Source organism: Telopea speciosissima, chromosome 4, assembly GCF_018873765.1.
Source record: "Telopea speciosissima isolate NSW1024214 ecotype Mountain lineage chromosome 4, Tspe_v1, whole genome shotgun sequence".
Taxonomy (NCBI): Eukaryota; Viridiplantae; Streptophyta; class Magnoliopsida; order Proteales; family Proteaceae; genus Telopea; species Telopea speciosissima.
Genome location: NC_057919.1, coordinates 63,119,557 through 63,133,293, shown reverse-complemented (window position 1 = coordinate 63,133,293; position 13,737 = coordinate 63,119,557). Strand labels below are relative to the sequence as shown.

General features: G+C 38.1%; 1 protein-coding gene across 2 annotated transcripts; it reads left to right on the top strand.

Moving 5' to 3' along the window:
* The first annotated feature begins 2,714 nt into the window (after positions 1 to 2,714).
* LOC122657341 (E3 ubiquitin-protein ligase Topors) lies at positions 2,715 to 12,283 on the top strand. Of its 2 annotated transcripts, XM_043852013.1 has the most exons (6): positions 2,715 to 2,745; positions 2,794 to 3,197; positions 3,287 to 3,412; positions 3,545 to 3,602; positions 11,369 to 11,622; positions 12,012 to 12,283. In XM_043852013.1, the coding sequence occupies exons 2-6, from the start codon at positions 2,806 to 2,808 to the stop codon at positions 12,079 to 12,081; spliced, it is 900 nt and encodes a 299-aa protein (XP_043707948.1). In that variant the 5' UTR covers positions 2,715 to 2,745; positions 2,794 to 2,805; the 3' UTR covers positions 12,082 to 12,283. The 2 variants fall into 2 exon arrangements, with proteins under 2 accessions (XP_043707948.1, XP_043707947.1); XM_043852012.1 differs by lacking the exon at positions 2,715 to 2,745 and having other exon boundaries at positions 2,764 to 3,197.
* Positions 12,284 to 13,737: the final 1,454 nt, after the last annotated feature.

The following is a 13,737-nucleotide window of genomic DNA, read 5'->3' as shown; positions in this document are numbered from 1 at the left end:
GTTGGTTTCGGTCGGGCCTAAACGGTCCCCACCAATTTAATACTCCGCACTGTAACCAACATGTTTAACTAATCGGTCCTCACGGGCAAGGCATGGACATGTTTATATTCAGTCGGTCGGTTACCGGTCCATACTCGGGGTGATGCTAATCGGGCTTTAAACAGCCTCTAGACAGGCTCACACCAAAGTGCTCATAAATGGGCTCATTCCGAAGAGGAATTTGTGCAACCCATTCCACCAGTTTAGACTACCAAAAAGAAGTTCAGACTCTTTTAGTTTTTTTTTTCATAAAACTCTATATTCCTCCAAAACTGACATTGGCATGTAGGCGAGGGCCAAATGTTACCCAAATTGGCAGTCAGTATTCACAGTTCACACATCTAGAGGGAAGCTACTAGTTATCTTTTGATTAGCAAGTACATTTGATTATAACAACTAATAAATTTAACAATCAAACTACTAGTTACCATTTGATTATCAAACATAAAGGACAGCACAGCAAAAGAGCACTTGGGAATCAAGAAAGAGCCATTAACAGAAATTGTTTAGCGAAACATAAATTTTCAGACCTCAAAAACTGGGAATCGGGTTTCATATATTTCACGAATTCAGCCATTAATACAATTCCTTTAGCTAAACATAAATTTCAGACCTCTAGATGCTATGCATATCTGTTAAGCAATGTTAAATGTAGTCGTAACTAGTATATTGAAATATATACAATTCAAACAATGAAAATGAATAGATAAGAACCTGAAAGAGAAGAGATCTTTGTTTTGTCTCAGGATCAAATTACTTTGTCACCCTATATCCAGACCTTCCAATCTTGACTACTCATCCATGAAGAAAAAAAATGACATACATTCATGCAATGCATCAATATATGGCTGATCTCTCACCTGTCCAGATGGAAATTAATGTAAATATTGTATCTACTGTCAATTAGACTACACTACTACTCCACCTTTAAGCTCTTGGATTTCAAACATCTCAACTTTAAATAAGGATGTAAACAGATCGAATTCAGTCGGATAGTGGCATTATCATATTTGTATCCGATTATATTCGGATGGATTGAGATAATATCTTATTAGTTTTCGGACGGATTCGGATAATATCCTATTCGTTGACATCTTTACTGTTTTGTTGATGAGGGTTCGGGTTGAGACTTGAGAATTCAACAACTACCCTTTCTTCTGCTCTTCTTAGTCTTTGATTTTCTTACGTTTTTTACTTTTGATTCTATCTTGTATTTATTTTAATAGATATGTGATTGCATGTATCACAATGCATAAAACAATATATATAAACCAATAGAAAATCTAGAAAAAGAATCATATTATCTTAATTTATAAAATTATAAAAATTTAAAAAAAAAAAAAAAACTTAATCGAATAGATGGACACAAAGATATAGTTTAGACATTTTATTAGAGACAGATTGCTTAACGAATCGGATAATAATCAGTCGGATAGGGGGATTATCATATTCGTATCCGATTAGTTTTCGGACAGATTAGAGTTCTCCTAAATGGATACGAACACGGATTGAATACGGATTTTCGAATATCCATTGACATCCTTAGCTCTAAATAAAATATGTATCCCTAACAAACCATGTGAAGACACATAACTAACTTTTCCCACTTGGGAAACATGCCTGGAACTTTCTCTTTACACTCTCAAAGGCAATATTGTGTTCACGTAATGGTCATTGATAACGTTGAAGTTTTTCATACTATTTGATGTGTAGGGATGGCAACTGGCTGGGTTGCTTCTATATAAGTTGGTGCTACTCTGACCACTTACCTAAAACAATAAAACCTAACCTCTAAACCCACAAAAGGGGGTGGGATAACAGAAAGGCCAATACTATATTAGGGAAAAGGGAGGGGGGAGAAAACCCTGCACGAGGCTCATAAAAACGAAGAGTCTCGAAGATAATGTAAAGTTCTACAGATGAAATAAAGGAAGCAGATGAAGAAGTAGAACTACATACTCTAGCAAAGAGGGAGATAGGAAAGTACCTGAATCGGCAGAGCTCGACGGCATTGTAGAAATGTGTAGCGTGTCCAAGCCGAACAGCGGATTCTCCTCCGTGTTAGAGAAAGAGTGAACTAGGTTTCTAGTCTACACTTCACAGGCTAAGGAAGAAGCAGTGAGGCGTGAAGAATCAGCAGCCAACGAAAGGAGGGAAACGATATGAAGGTGGGGAGAGGGGAAGAGGTCGATTTAAAGTCAGGTATTTTGACAATGTTTGGATACCGTGAAAAACAATGAAAGAGAGAGAGATTTTTTTTCCTTTCCTTTCTTTGCTTTGCATCCAAACATAGCCATTGGAAACGTTGGTAAGGGTGGGTCGGGTGGGTCGGGTTCGAGAGGACTGGTTTTGGGCACAATTTAAGGTCAGTCCTGGTCGGGCATGCACCGAGAACAAACGATTACAATAGCTGACGCGCACGCGCTGGGTCACTTTCAGTGCTGGATTAAAATCTTCTGCAGTGCGGACATCTGATGGTGGATTGCAGTGCGGCCTTGAGAGATCGATTTGTGGAATAAGCTTCATCCACCGGTGCGAGATCGATGTAAGACAGTTTTTTTTTTTATTTTCGACCTCAACATCGTTGGATATCGCATCTTCCACGTGTCTAGCATTCATGCTTACACGCAATGTACCGTCAGACTAGGACACTGATTTTTTTAACAGAGAACTAGGGCTGATCTCTCTCTTCTTGTGGAGACGACGGCATTCTCTCCCTCTCCCTCTCCCTCTCCCTCTCCTTGTGAAGACGACGGCAAGTGCCTGATGATGGGATATCGGAGTCCTAGAGATTCATCTTCTAGTTTTAGGGTTAAGTCAACTGCAAACCGTGAAAAACTGATTTTGAAGCGACTTGTATCTGCAATCCAAAAGAAATCGTGTCCAATTTGTCTCAGTAGCATCAGATATCGGGAAGCAGCAGTTCTTAAAGTATGTATGCACGCTTATTGCATTAAATGCATTCGGAAGTGGAGTGAGTTTAAGCGAAATTGTCCTCTCTGCAACAAAGAGTTCGATTCATGGTTTTTCAACGTTAGGTTTTCCACTGGAAGCTTTGAAGTAGAACGATTGTCAAATTGCAGCGGTGAAAAGAAAATTGACGAACGAGCTGGATTCGGACTTGACAGAAGGGAAAGATTTCGTTCAGTAATTCAAAGGTGAGAGTTTTTTTTTTTTTAATATGATTCTTTGTAATGGTGATCCGTGCTTCAATTTATAGTTCTGATGTTGAATTTTTCTCCCAAAGGTCAAGGAATGAACTTCTAAGTGCAAACCAGAGATCTAGACCGGTTCCCTGGCGTCGGTCATTTGGACAGTTTAGGTCTGTTCCTTCTGATATTGTCGCAGAAAGAGTTGTTCAGTGGCGTGCCAGGTATTGTGTGACTTTTCTTTAATTTCCCTGATTATATCAGACTCCGAGCATAGTTATTTACTCCAAAGAGTGGATTGCCAATTGCTGATAATTGAGTTGTTCATTGGCTTATGATTCATCTCTTGATTGCAGCATATACAGCCGACGTTTGCAAGCTGTCCCTTTTCCTACAAAGAATAGCCTAGTGCAGGTATGCCGATTTGACCCCTTGATGGTATTCAAATCCACATGACTCTCGTCTCATGGCCTTGTCTCTCATGGGTTTGTTCAGCTTTCTTGAGAATGAAGTTAATGAGAATAACATCTAAGAACTATGAATTTATTATTTCTACAGCCCATTGGCCTTTGTATGCAGCAAAACTGGAAAAAAGGTCGTTACATTCACCAAACTACCATAGCATATCAGTTCTTCCTAACTTTTTGTTTATACTTCAACTTCCGTCAGCTGGTGAAACCATTATTGTACATATGGTTCTGTACATTGAGGTGTAATGTTTCTCACTTTTGATATGCATATGTTTTTCCTACATTCTCAAAATTCAGGGGATTGTAAAAATAAATTTGTGAACATGTACAGTGAGTCAAAAAATATTCCACCTAAATTTACTAATCTCCTCACTCAAAAATGATGCCATGCATTCTAGTGGACTAATGGTATATAGAGGATACTCCCTTGTGTTGTCATTATTATTAATTTACTAAATGTAACCTCAGTGTTATCACTATTGTTTCTTGAAAGCACTAGGGAAAATTATGATTGTAACAGCTTGAAATAAGGAAACCAGAGAACCGAGAGATATGGGAGAGGGAGAGAAGATGAAGAAGGGAAAAAAGGACTGTCTAGTTATGTTGGATCGAACTAGCAGTCCTCCCCCATAATGTCTTCATTTATAACAATTCAGATTACATAGAATAGAAAGAATTCCTAATCCTACTGGGAATCATAAATCTACTAGGAGTCATAAAGAAAAACCTAGTTACAATAGGAAATTAAACTCGGACTCAACTATCATAGACTAACAATAATTACAATATAAATAGGACTGCAATGTATCTTCATTAGAATAAGGAATATTCTAATCGAGATGATTAACCCTAGACTGCTGCCGAGATGCATTCTTCTTAACACTCCCCCTCAAGCTAGAGCGTACAAATCACCTAGACCCAGCTTGGAACATCTTCGAAAAGCAGGCCCAAACAAAGGTTTGGTAAACATAACACCAAGTTGGTTAGTAGTCAAAACAAATGGGAGTAGATACCAAATTTTTCATAATAGCATCTCTCACAAAGTGACAATCAACTTCAATGTACTTGGTCCTCTCATGAAACACGTGATTGCTTGCAATATAAATAGCAGCTTGATTATCACAAACATCTTCATAGGTTGAGTGATAGGAAATCCCAACTCCTGATGCAACGACTTTACCCATATTAATTAGGCTGTAGTATGTGCCATCGCCCAATACTCAGCCTCAACGCTAGATCTAGCAACAATAGTTTGTTTCTTGCTCTTCTAGGTGACTAAATTACCATCCACAAAGGTACAATAACCAGTAGTAGAACGTCTTATCACCGTCAGCACCAGCCCAATCAACATTAGAAAACCCTATCAGATTAACACCCTGATTAGGTCAATAAATAAGTACCTTACCAGGTGCACCTCTTATATAACGTAACATACGGCAAGCAGCATCCCAGTGAATTTTCTTTGGTGTCTGCATAAATTGACTAATAACCCCAACAGCAAAGGATATATCTAGTCGAGTGACCGTAAGATAAATAAGTTTCCCAACTAATCTTCTATACTGATATACATCATTAAAATCTTCACTCTCATTGGAACCAAACCTTTGATGAGGATCCATGGGAGTATTTGCTGGTCTAGAAGCAAACATTCCAGTTTTAGACAGTAGATCGAGTACATATTTCCTTTGGGATAAACTAATTCCTTTCTTGCTTCGTAAAACATCAATACCAAGAAAATATTTGAGGGGACCCAATTCTTTCATTTGAAAATGCTGGTGAAGATAGGATTTAACTTGAGTAATACTAGAAGCATCGTTGTCAAATATAATAATATCATCCACATAAACAACCATCAAAACAAGTTTCGAATTATGGCGGCGAACAACGACTAAATGATCAAAATAACACTGTGAGAATCCAAACCGAGTTACAATGGAGCTAAACTTATTAAACCATGCACTTGGAGATTGTTTCAACCCATAGATTGCCTTATAAAGCTTACATACTATGGTGGAATTCTCCCCTTGAGCAACATACCTTGGAGGTTGCTCCATATAAACCTCCTCTTAAAGGTCACCGTAGAGAAATGCATTTTTAATATCCATCTAATACAATGGCAAATCTAAGTTGACAGCCAGAGAGATAAGAACACGAACAGAATTTAAGCAAGAAGTGATGTAGTCCTAGGTAGGAATAGTCCCACTAGGAGCCAGGGTAATAGGATCGATTAACAAGGCTACTGGTTTGGGACAGCTTAGGCTAAATAGGGCAAAATTAGGGTTAGGGTTAACTAATGGTAATAGGGTTTATAGGGTTTTAATATGCAGGTTTTAAGGGTCTTAATAAACTAGGTTTGATTAGGTTTGAATAAGTTTTTGAAATTCCAGAAATTTAGGTTTAGGGTTTCGGGTTTTAGGTTTTAGTTTCTAGGCTGAAACTAGGGTTTTAAGATGGAAGTTTGGGCTCAGGTTCTGGTCGAATTCTCCAATGAGGGGGAAGAACATTCGATCAGAATATGGAGGGGAATTGATGGACAGAAGTGGCTGATCTGGGAATCCTAGGGTTTTGGTGTTTTAGGGGGATGAGGGGATTGGGGTTTAGAGTTGTAAGTTGGGGCTGAGATGGCAGTCGAGTGGAGGGTCTGCTGTGATGGATCTGTGGTTAGATTTTGAGTGTAAATGGATGAGGGAATAGGGCTGTAATGATTATAGATGAAGCTAGGGTTTATGGGATCGATTAGGGTTAGGTTGGAAGGTTAGGAGGAGGGGAAATAATAAAACAGTAAATTAACTTACTGAATTGCAGGTTCTTCAATGGCAACTTGGAGAAACTTGATTGAAGAAGAAGAAGGACCTCCCAATCTACAAGATGCAAGGAGTTGCCGGAGTCCACCAGTCCTCATCTTGATATTACTCACAAGGCAGCCTTGATATTACACACAAGGCAGTTCTCTGAGAAGAACAGCAGCAGCAGCAAAAGCTAACAGAAGGAAACGAAATTTTTTTAAACATAAACTTGGTGGAGGAGCCTCTCCCACAATTCTTATTAAATAAGGGGCCAAAAGGCCTATTCCTAAATCTATTACAACTTAAATCTCCCACTTAAATCGTGGAGAGGTGGACTAATTTTAAAACAAATTAAAAACTTAAAAGAAAAGACTCATCTACCCCTAATGACTTAAAAACAACTTAAACTACTTAAAATAAAGAAAATTCCCTACTAGCCAATAGGATATAAGAACCTCTTAGCCAATAGGATCACTTCACTTAAATTAGACGAATTGAATCAATTGGATGCAACCAATTTCACCCGGTTAAATTAAAAACACAAAATAAAAACTAAGTATGGAAATAAACTAAACTAAACTAAACTAAGGCCTCTACTAAAACCCTAGGTTTAGGGTGGCTTCTCCAATTCGAGGAGGCTAGGATCTGCATCAAGAAGGTTTCAAAATAATCAACACCATAAGTTTGAGTATAGCCTTTAGCAACCAATATTGCCTTAAGTCGCTCAACAGAACCATCTGGATTGTATTTGATAGTATAAATCCTTCAGCATTTGACAAGATCTTTCCCAGTAGGTAATGTGACCAAAGTCCATGTCTTTTGAGATAATAAAGCATCCATTTCGTTGTCTATTGTTGCCTTCCACCCAGGGTGAGAAAAAGCCTCATGGTGGGTTTTGGGAACAAAGTTAGTAGATAAAACGGAAGCAAGTGTGTGAAGTGCGGAAGGAAAATGAGAAATAGATACATACTGCTCAATAGGATAAACAGTCAAGGATTTGTGGGATTTCTGAGTACAAGAGCAAGTACCTTTACGGATAGCGACTGGTAAGTTGGTGGAGACTTCAGGATCAGAATCAGATTGAGTGGGTGGAGGAGCAGTACCTGTAGTAGTGGATGCATCTCCGGAACACTGGGAGCAGTCGACAATGCATCAAAAACATGTGGGTCTGGGATAGTAGTAGTGGAGAAAGGTAGGTAAGCGGTTTGTCGACGCAAGCGATAGGCCTGAACTGGTTGAGGAGGTGGTAACAGTATAGTAACTGGCAAGGGTAGACCTAGAAGGTCTTCATTGTTCACAAAAGGACAGAAAAGGACTAGTAGAAAAAATAAGTTGTACTTTTAAAAAATGTGACATCAGCACTAATAAACTGTTTATTAGAAACTGGATCAAAACATTTATACTCTTTCTGTGTCTTAGAGTAACCAAGAAAAATACACTTAATAGAACGAGGAGATATTTTATCGTGGGTAGGGTGATGAATATGAACAAATCAAACACAGCCAAAGACGCGTGGTAATGAACCATACAAGGAAATATTAGGATATAAAATAGAAAAAGAATTTGTTATTTAAAAAAGATGATGACATACAATTAATAAGGTAACAAGTAGTGAGGACTACATTACACCAAAAACGTTTGGGGACATTCATGTGAAGCATAATAGATCGGGCTACCTCTAGTAAGTGCCTATTCTTGCATTCAGCAACCCTATTTTGTTATGGAGTGTACGAACAACTAGTTTGATGAATTCTTCCGTAAGTGAGGGGAAAAAATTAGATATCTCAGTTTGAGTATATTCAAGTGCATTATCAGAATGAAATATTTTAATGGACACATCAAACTGAGTTTTTATTTCTTGATATAAAAAAAAAAAACTTGAACACATTAAGGAATTGAGATCTATCTTTCAACACATAAACCCAAGTGGAACGGGAGTAATCATCCACAAAACTAACAAGACAAGTAAAGCCTAATCTATTACGAACTCGACAAGGACCCCAATTGTCAAAATGTACTAAAGAAAACAATGAAGAACTTCTAAGTGTACTACGGACAAGGAAGGAGGCACGATGACGTTTTCTCAATTCGCAAGGTTCGCATTCAAGACGAGAAACTGATCTGCAATGACCAAGATGTAAATGTCATTGCATTGGAGAAGGTACAGTAGTAGATGTAGCAGAAATAGAAGGTCTGGTGCCATCCAGGTAATACAATCCATCTCGCACAAGCCCTCCACCAATCATCTTCCTTGTCTGAAGGTCCTAAAAGACGCAGTAAGAAGGATAGAAGGTAACAGAACAATTAAGAGATTTAGTAAGTTGGCTGATAGATAAAAGGCTTAAGGGTAATTTAGGAGAAGAACATGAGAAAAAGTCATGGAGGATGTTGGAGAAACAATTCCATGACCAGTTACTTAAGCAGAGGATCCATCAACAAGTATAACGTTGGAAGAGGTTTGAACTTGATTCATTGAAGAAAACAAACTTGACTTACCAGTCATATGACATGAAGCACCAAAATCAATAAGCCACCAGGTAAAGGAAGTATGAAAAGTAGAGCTACCTGTGTAAGCTAGGGTAGTTGTAGAGGTGGAAGCAGAGGCACTTCATGTTGTTGAAGATGTTTGAGTAGCTGGTTATAATCATCTCAAGAGACAGTCGATGAAGTACCAGATGTAAAACTGTGATTCACATCACCAGTAGGTTTCTCAGTAGAAGTGTTAGTCATGAATCATGACTGTATAGGCCAGCTCATTTGCCCACTCAGGCTTTCCATGTTTAACCCAACACGTATCCACAGTATAATTTGGTTTACCATAATACCAGTTCCATGGCCATGGCCTTTGAATTGGCCACAGCCACGTCCTCGATCTCAATTGACAACAAAGGCTGAATTGTCCTTCGGAGTAGTATCAGTTTTGGATGGATTAGTTAGACGATTGATATGAGAGAATACTTCATTGAGAGAAGGAACCTTCTCCCCAATGAGCAGTTGACTCTTCACAGATTGATAGTCAGGATGTAGTCCAGCTAGAAATTTTGCAACATGGAATTCAGCTCTTTGTTGTTTCAACTGATCCAGATTGATAGTTAGGGGCTGATGTATCTGGAGTTCAACTATGCCTTTATAACTGGCAAATATTCACTCAATGATTTATCTCCCTGCTTGAAATTGAAGAGTTTCTCATAGAGATCATACATTCAGGCGATATTCTTTTCTTGAGAAAAACTTTCACACAGATTGTTCCAAACATCCTTTGCAAGGTTGTGAAACATCACATTGGAAGGAATAGCAGGTTCAACACTGTTCCATAACCATATTTTGATAATAGAGTTCTCACGCATCCACTCATCGTAGACTGTGATGGTGGAAGGGTCTTTAGGATCAATAGTAGGAGGATCATCAGTGATATATTTTAACTTTCCTTTGGCATGAATGTATGCCTGTACAGCCTGAGCCCATAAAAGATAACTGGAAACTCCGGAGAGTTTAATAGTATAAATCTGAACTTGGACACTGTCCATAGGTGGTTTAGGATCAGCTATTGAGACAACTGATCAACAAAAAACCAATAAAATCAAAGCCAGCGGATGTAGAATAGTAAAGAATAAACCCTAGTTGTAGGGTAACTCCAGTCTTCAAAGTAAAACAGGTCTAATAGACCTAATCAGGTAGATAAGGCAGCAACAATCAGCAGCAAAAGAAGGGATAAAACCCTAAAATTGATCGAACAAGATACTGGTATAAAGCAGCAACAATCAACCACAGAAGAAGGGATAAAACCCTAAGGTATAAAACCCTAAAACCTTGTACCGATCGAGTAGGTAATCCAGAAGCAGTAATCAGCCACAAATAGGCTTAAACAAAATATCCACCAACAATAGAAGAAGAGAATAACCAAGCGGTAAAAAGATCCAAGCTACGGATCGAGAGTACCTTTCACATGGAGCAATTGATCTTCAAATAAGCAACCATATTGAATGGCTAAGCAGAGAGTAGGTATTATCTTCAGAAATTTCCAGAAACTTGAACCACAGGAGTTGTAGTATCAAACTAGAATGATTTGCTCCATATAGATGCAATACAATTACCAATATGCCCTAGTTTATTGTTATTAGATCATCAACTAGGGCAGAATCAATCAAACATTGGCAGCATGAAGGCTGTGATCAGAAAAGCTTGAAACCCTTGGAAGACTCAAACCAGCGGTGAAGACTTCAGCTAATTTTAGATATCAGTGCTCTGATACCATGTAACAGCATGAAATAAAGAAACCAGAGAACCGAGAGAGATGGGAGAAAGAGAGAAGATGAAGAAGGGAAAAGAGGACTGTCTAGTTATGTTGGACCGAACTAGAAGTCCTCCTCCATAATTTCTTTATTTATAACAACTCAGATTACATAGAATAGAAAGGATTCCTAATCCTACTAGGAATCATAAATAGAAACCTAGTTACAATAGGAAATTAAACTAGGACTCAACTATCATAGACTAAGTCTAATTGACTAACACTAATTACAATATAAATAGGCAGTGTATCTCGATTAGAATAAGGAATGTTCTAATCGAGATACTTAACCCTACACTGCTGCCGAGATACATCTTAACAACGATGATACTATTTTAATGAGCCAATTGGCTGTTATGAATTTGAGAGATTGCATCAAGATCTTACAGTGGGGATGTGTTCTTTTCATCTCTCTATTTCCAAATCACATAACACGTGGGTTCATAATTTCTTCTTGTAAAAGAGCGATATCATGGAGTTCTCCCCCATTCCTTCATGATTTTTTTTTTTGTTTTTGATAAATTCATGAGATTATTATTAGATGCCTTTCTGCCCATTTCTTTTGGGTTTTTACGTAGTTTTTATCCATAATGATAGACGTATTTCTTTTTCTTTTTTTTCTCAATTTTCCAGAATATATTGGGAAACGATAGTGTTAAAGAAGGATTGACGCACCGTGTAGAACCATGGATTCAGAGGGAGCTGCAGGCTATCCTTGGGGACCCATATCCATCGATTATCGTTCAGCTGGCCTCATCTCTTTTGATCTCAAGCCTTGAGGAAAAACTTGAGGCATTATCAAAGGGACTTGTATTTTGTGATACATTTGTTGAAGCATTGCGGCCTTTTCTATGCGACCAAACTAATATGTTTTGGCATGAACTCAGGTATAGTACACTTTTTCACTCATTCTGTGAAATATTTTGTGAAGGTAGCTCTATTTATAGCCCTTATGTTTGATTTTTCTTGTGCATCTGAAACATACAACTGTATAATCACTTCCTGTCATCCTGCACTTCAGCAGTCTGCCCTAGTTTCTCTAGGTGCTGCTCACTCCAACTTTTATTCTTTGGAATTCAACTTTATCTCACCTGAAATGTGAGCATTTGTAGATATCATACAATTTTTGTAAATAAACTCTTAACTCTTTAGTTTAGGATGTGAAGTGACCTTTATTTTGGGAAATTGTGTTTTCCTTGTGGAGACTTGAACTTGTTCCATTTTTTTTACTTGTTAGTACCAGCCTTTGAGTGAGAAAAATTATGTTTGTTTTCAGATGCTTTGCTAACAGTGAGTTCACCATGAAAACGTATGACTCTGTGGTTGAATATAGAAGATTAAATTAAGGGCAGAAGGAAGGACCTCATCCGAAAGTTTTGGACTTTGTTCTTTCGTGTGTGCCATTGTCTTTTTGGTGGTCAGCTTTGCTCCATTGAACTGCTTGATCCTTAAGGCCTTAAGGGATATAATGCTTGTAAAAGAGGAGATTGTTTCATGGGAAACAATTTTGTATAAGGGAAATACTGGGAGTACGCTTGCTAGCTGACCTCAGCATTTGGTTGGTCCACATGCATTTGAAGAAGCCTGCAACTGGAAATGATAGTTCCCTGATAAAAAGAAGGATTAGAGACAGATGAAGAGGATGGAAAGAAATGAGCTCAAGTTAGAATTTGGCTGCAGCTTAACCTGACAACCGTATGGAGATATCCATTTCTAAGATCCAGGTTTTTGCAACTAGACTAGAGATTTTTAGTTAAATCCATTTACTGTCTTTGGATGCAGCACAGAATCTTAATTGGTTTTGAGATCTACAATTGGGTATGGATTCATGTCCAGCAGCTTATATCATCAGTTTGAGTAGAGGAATATCTCGAGCAGGCCTGTTCTCACAGAGAGTATTAGTTATTAGCATCAGTTGCAGGTACAGAAGGAAACAGAAAGCACAGGTTTAACGCTTTGGCAGCCAAATGGTTTTAACTATAGTGGCAGTGAGTAGTAGGCGCTGATGGGCATCACCAGAGAACTAATGCATTGTGCAGGATTTCCCTCCCCCCCCCCCCCCTTTTTTTTTTGGAGGGAGGGGGGAGGGGGGGGAAACCATTTAATTTATAAAGATATGATATTATTCTTTTTTGTTATTTCATTTTTCCCCTTGGTTTTGTATTTATAAGAAAGAGAAGGAAGCTTTGGCATTGTCATTGACCAATGATTGATTTGGGCATATTAAGCAGAAAACCTGGGGCAGTTTGGTAAAACTGTAGACAACTAAAAAAAATATGAGCATTGCTAAGAAGATCCTCCTATCTGCCCCTCCCCCTCCCCAACAAAAAAATAAATGGTTTGTTTATTTTGTGTTAAATTCCTTATTAGTCTGTACCAAGGAATATTTCCCATCCGGAGGTTTAATGTCCCGATTCAATCCATCGAAAGTAGAGAAAAGCAGTTCGAGCTGAGGTGATCGAATGGAGTGAGAGTAAGAGTTGAGGATGTTGAGCCTCTTTAAACTCAATAAGCGTGCTCATATCCGGAATATAGGAAATGCACAAGAAGCAGAAGAGGCCTCCTTTCAGGTATGAATTGTATCAAAGGCTTAACAAATAAGAACCTGGCGATATGGACAGATTGCGAAGACTGGGTTCGTTGGCTTACAGTAGATATTTTGAAATGGCCATGGGAGATCTTCACTTTATTATGGGATATACATTCAGCTCTCAAACCTTTTGGTTCTATGTATATTCCTAAAAACAAATAAATCCTTTATCTCTTTAGCTCAAAACCTAGCTTTAAGTGCCACACATAGTCAGCAGCGCATCCTTGTATCAGACAATGTTTGCTCTTTTCTTTTTAATTAAAGTCTTTTATTTAGCCAGCAAAAAAAGTAGAGAAAATCCTTAAATTCTTCCCCTTGTATTTGCAACAGTTCAGAATTGACCAATGTAATTCATAGTTTCAACAAAATCTTCAACTTTATGTTGATGGATAAGGAACCTCATCTGGTATTA

What these genes read in the sequence shown, in the direction of transcription:
- LOC122657341 (XM_043852013.1), top strand. Translation starts at nt 2,806, where the DNA reads ATGATGGGATATCGGAGTCCTAGAGATTCATCTTCTAGTTTTAGGGTT. An exon ending in TTTCGTTCAGTAATTCAAAG is followed by an intron (nt 3,198 to 3,286) that starts GTGAGAGTTTTT and finishes TTTCTCCCAAAG; the next exon opens with GTCAAGGAATGAACTTCTAA. An exon ending in CAAAGAATAGCCTAGTGCAG is followed by an intron (nt 3,603 to 11,368) that starts GTATGCCGATTT and finishes TCAATTTTCCAG; the next exon opens with AATATATTGGGAAACGATAG.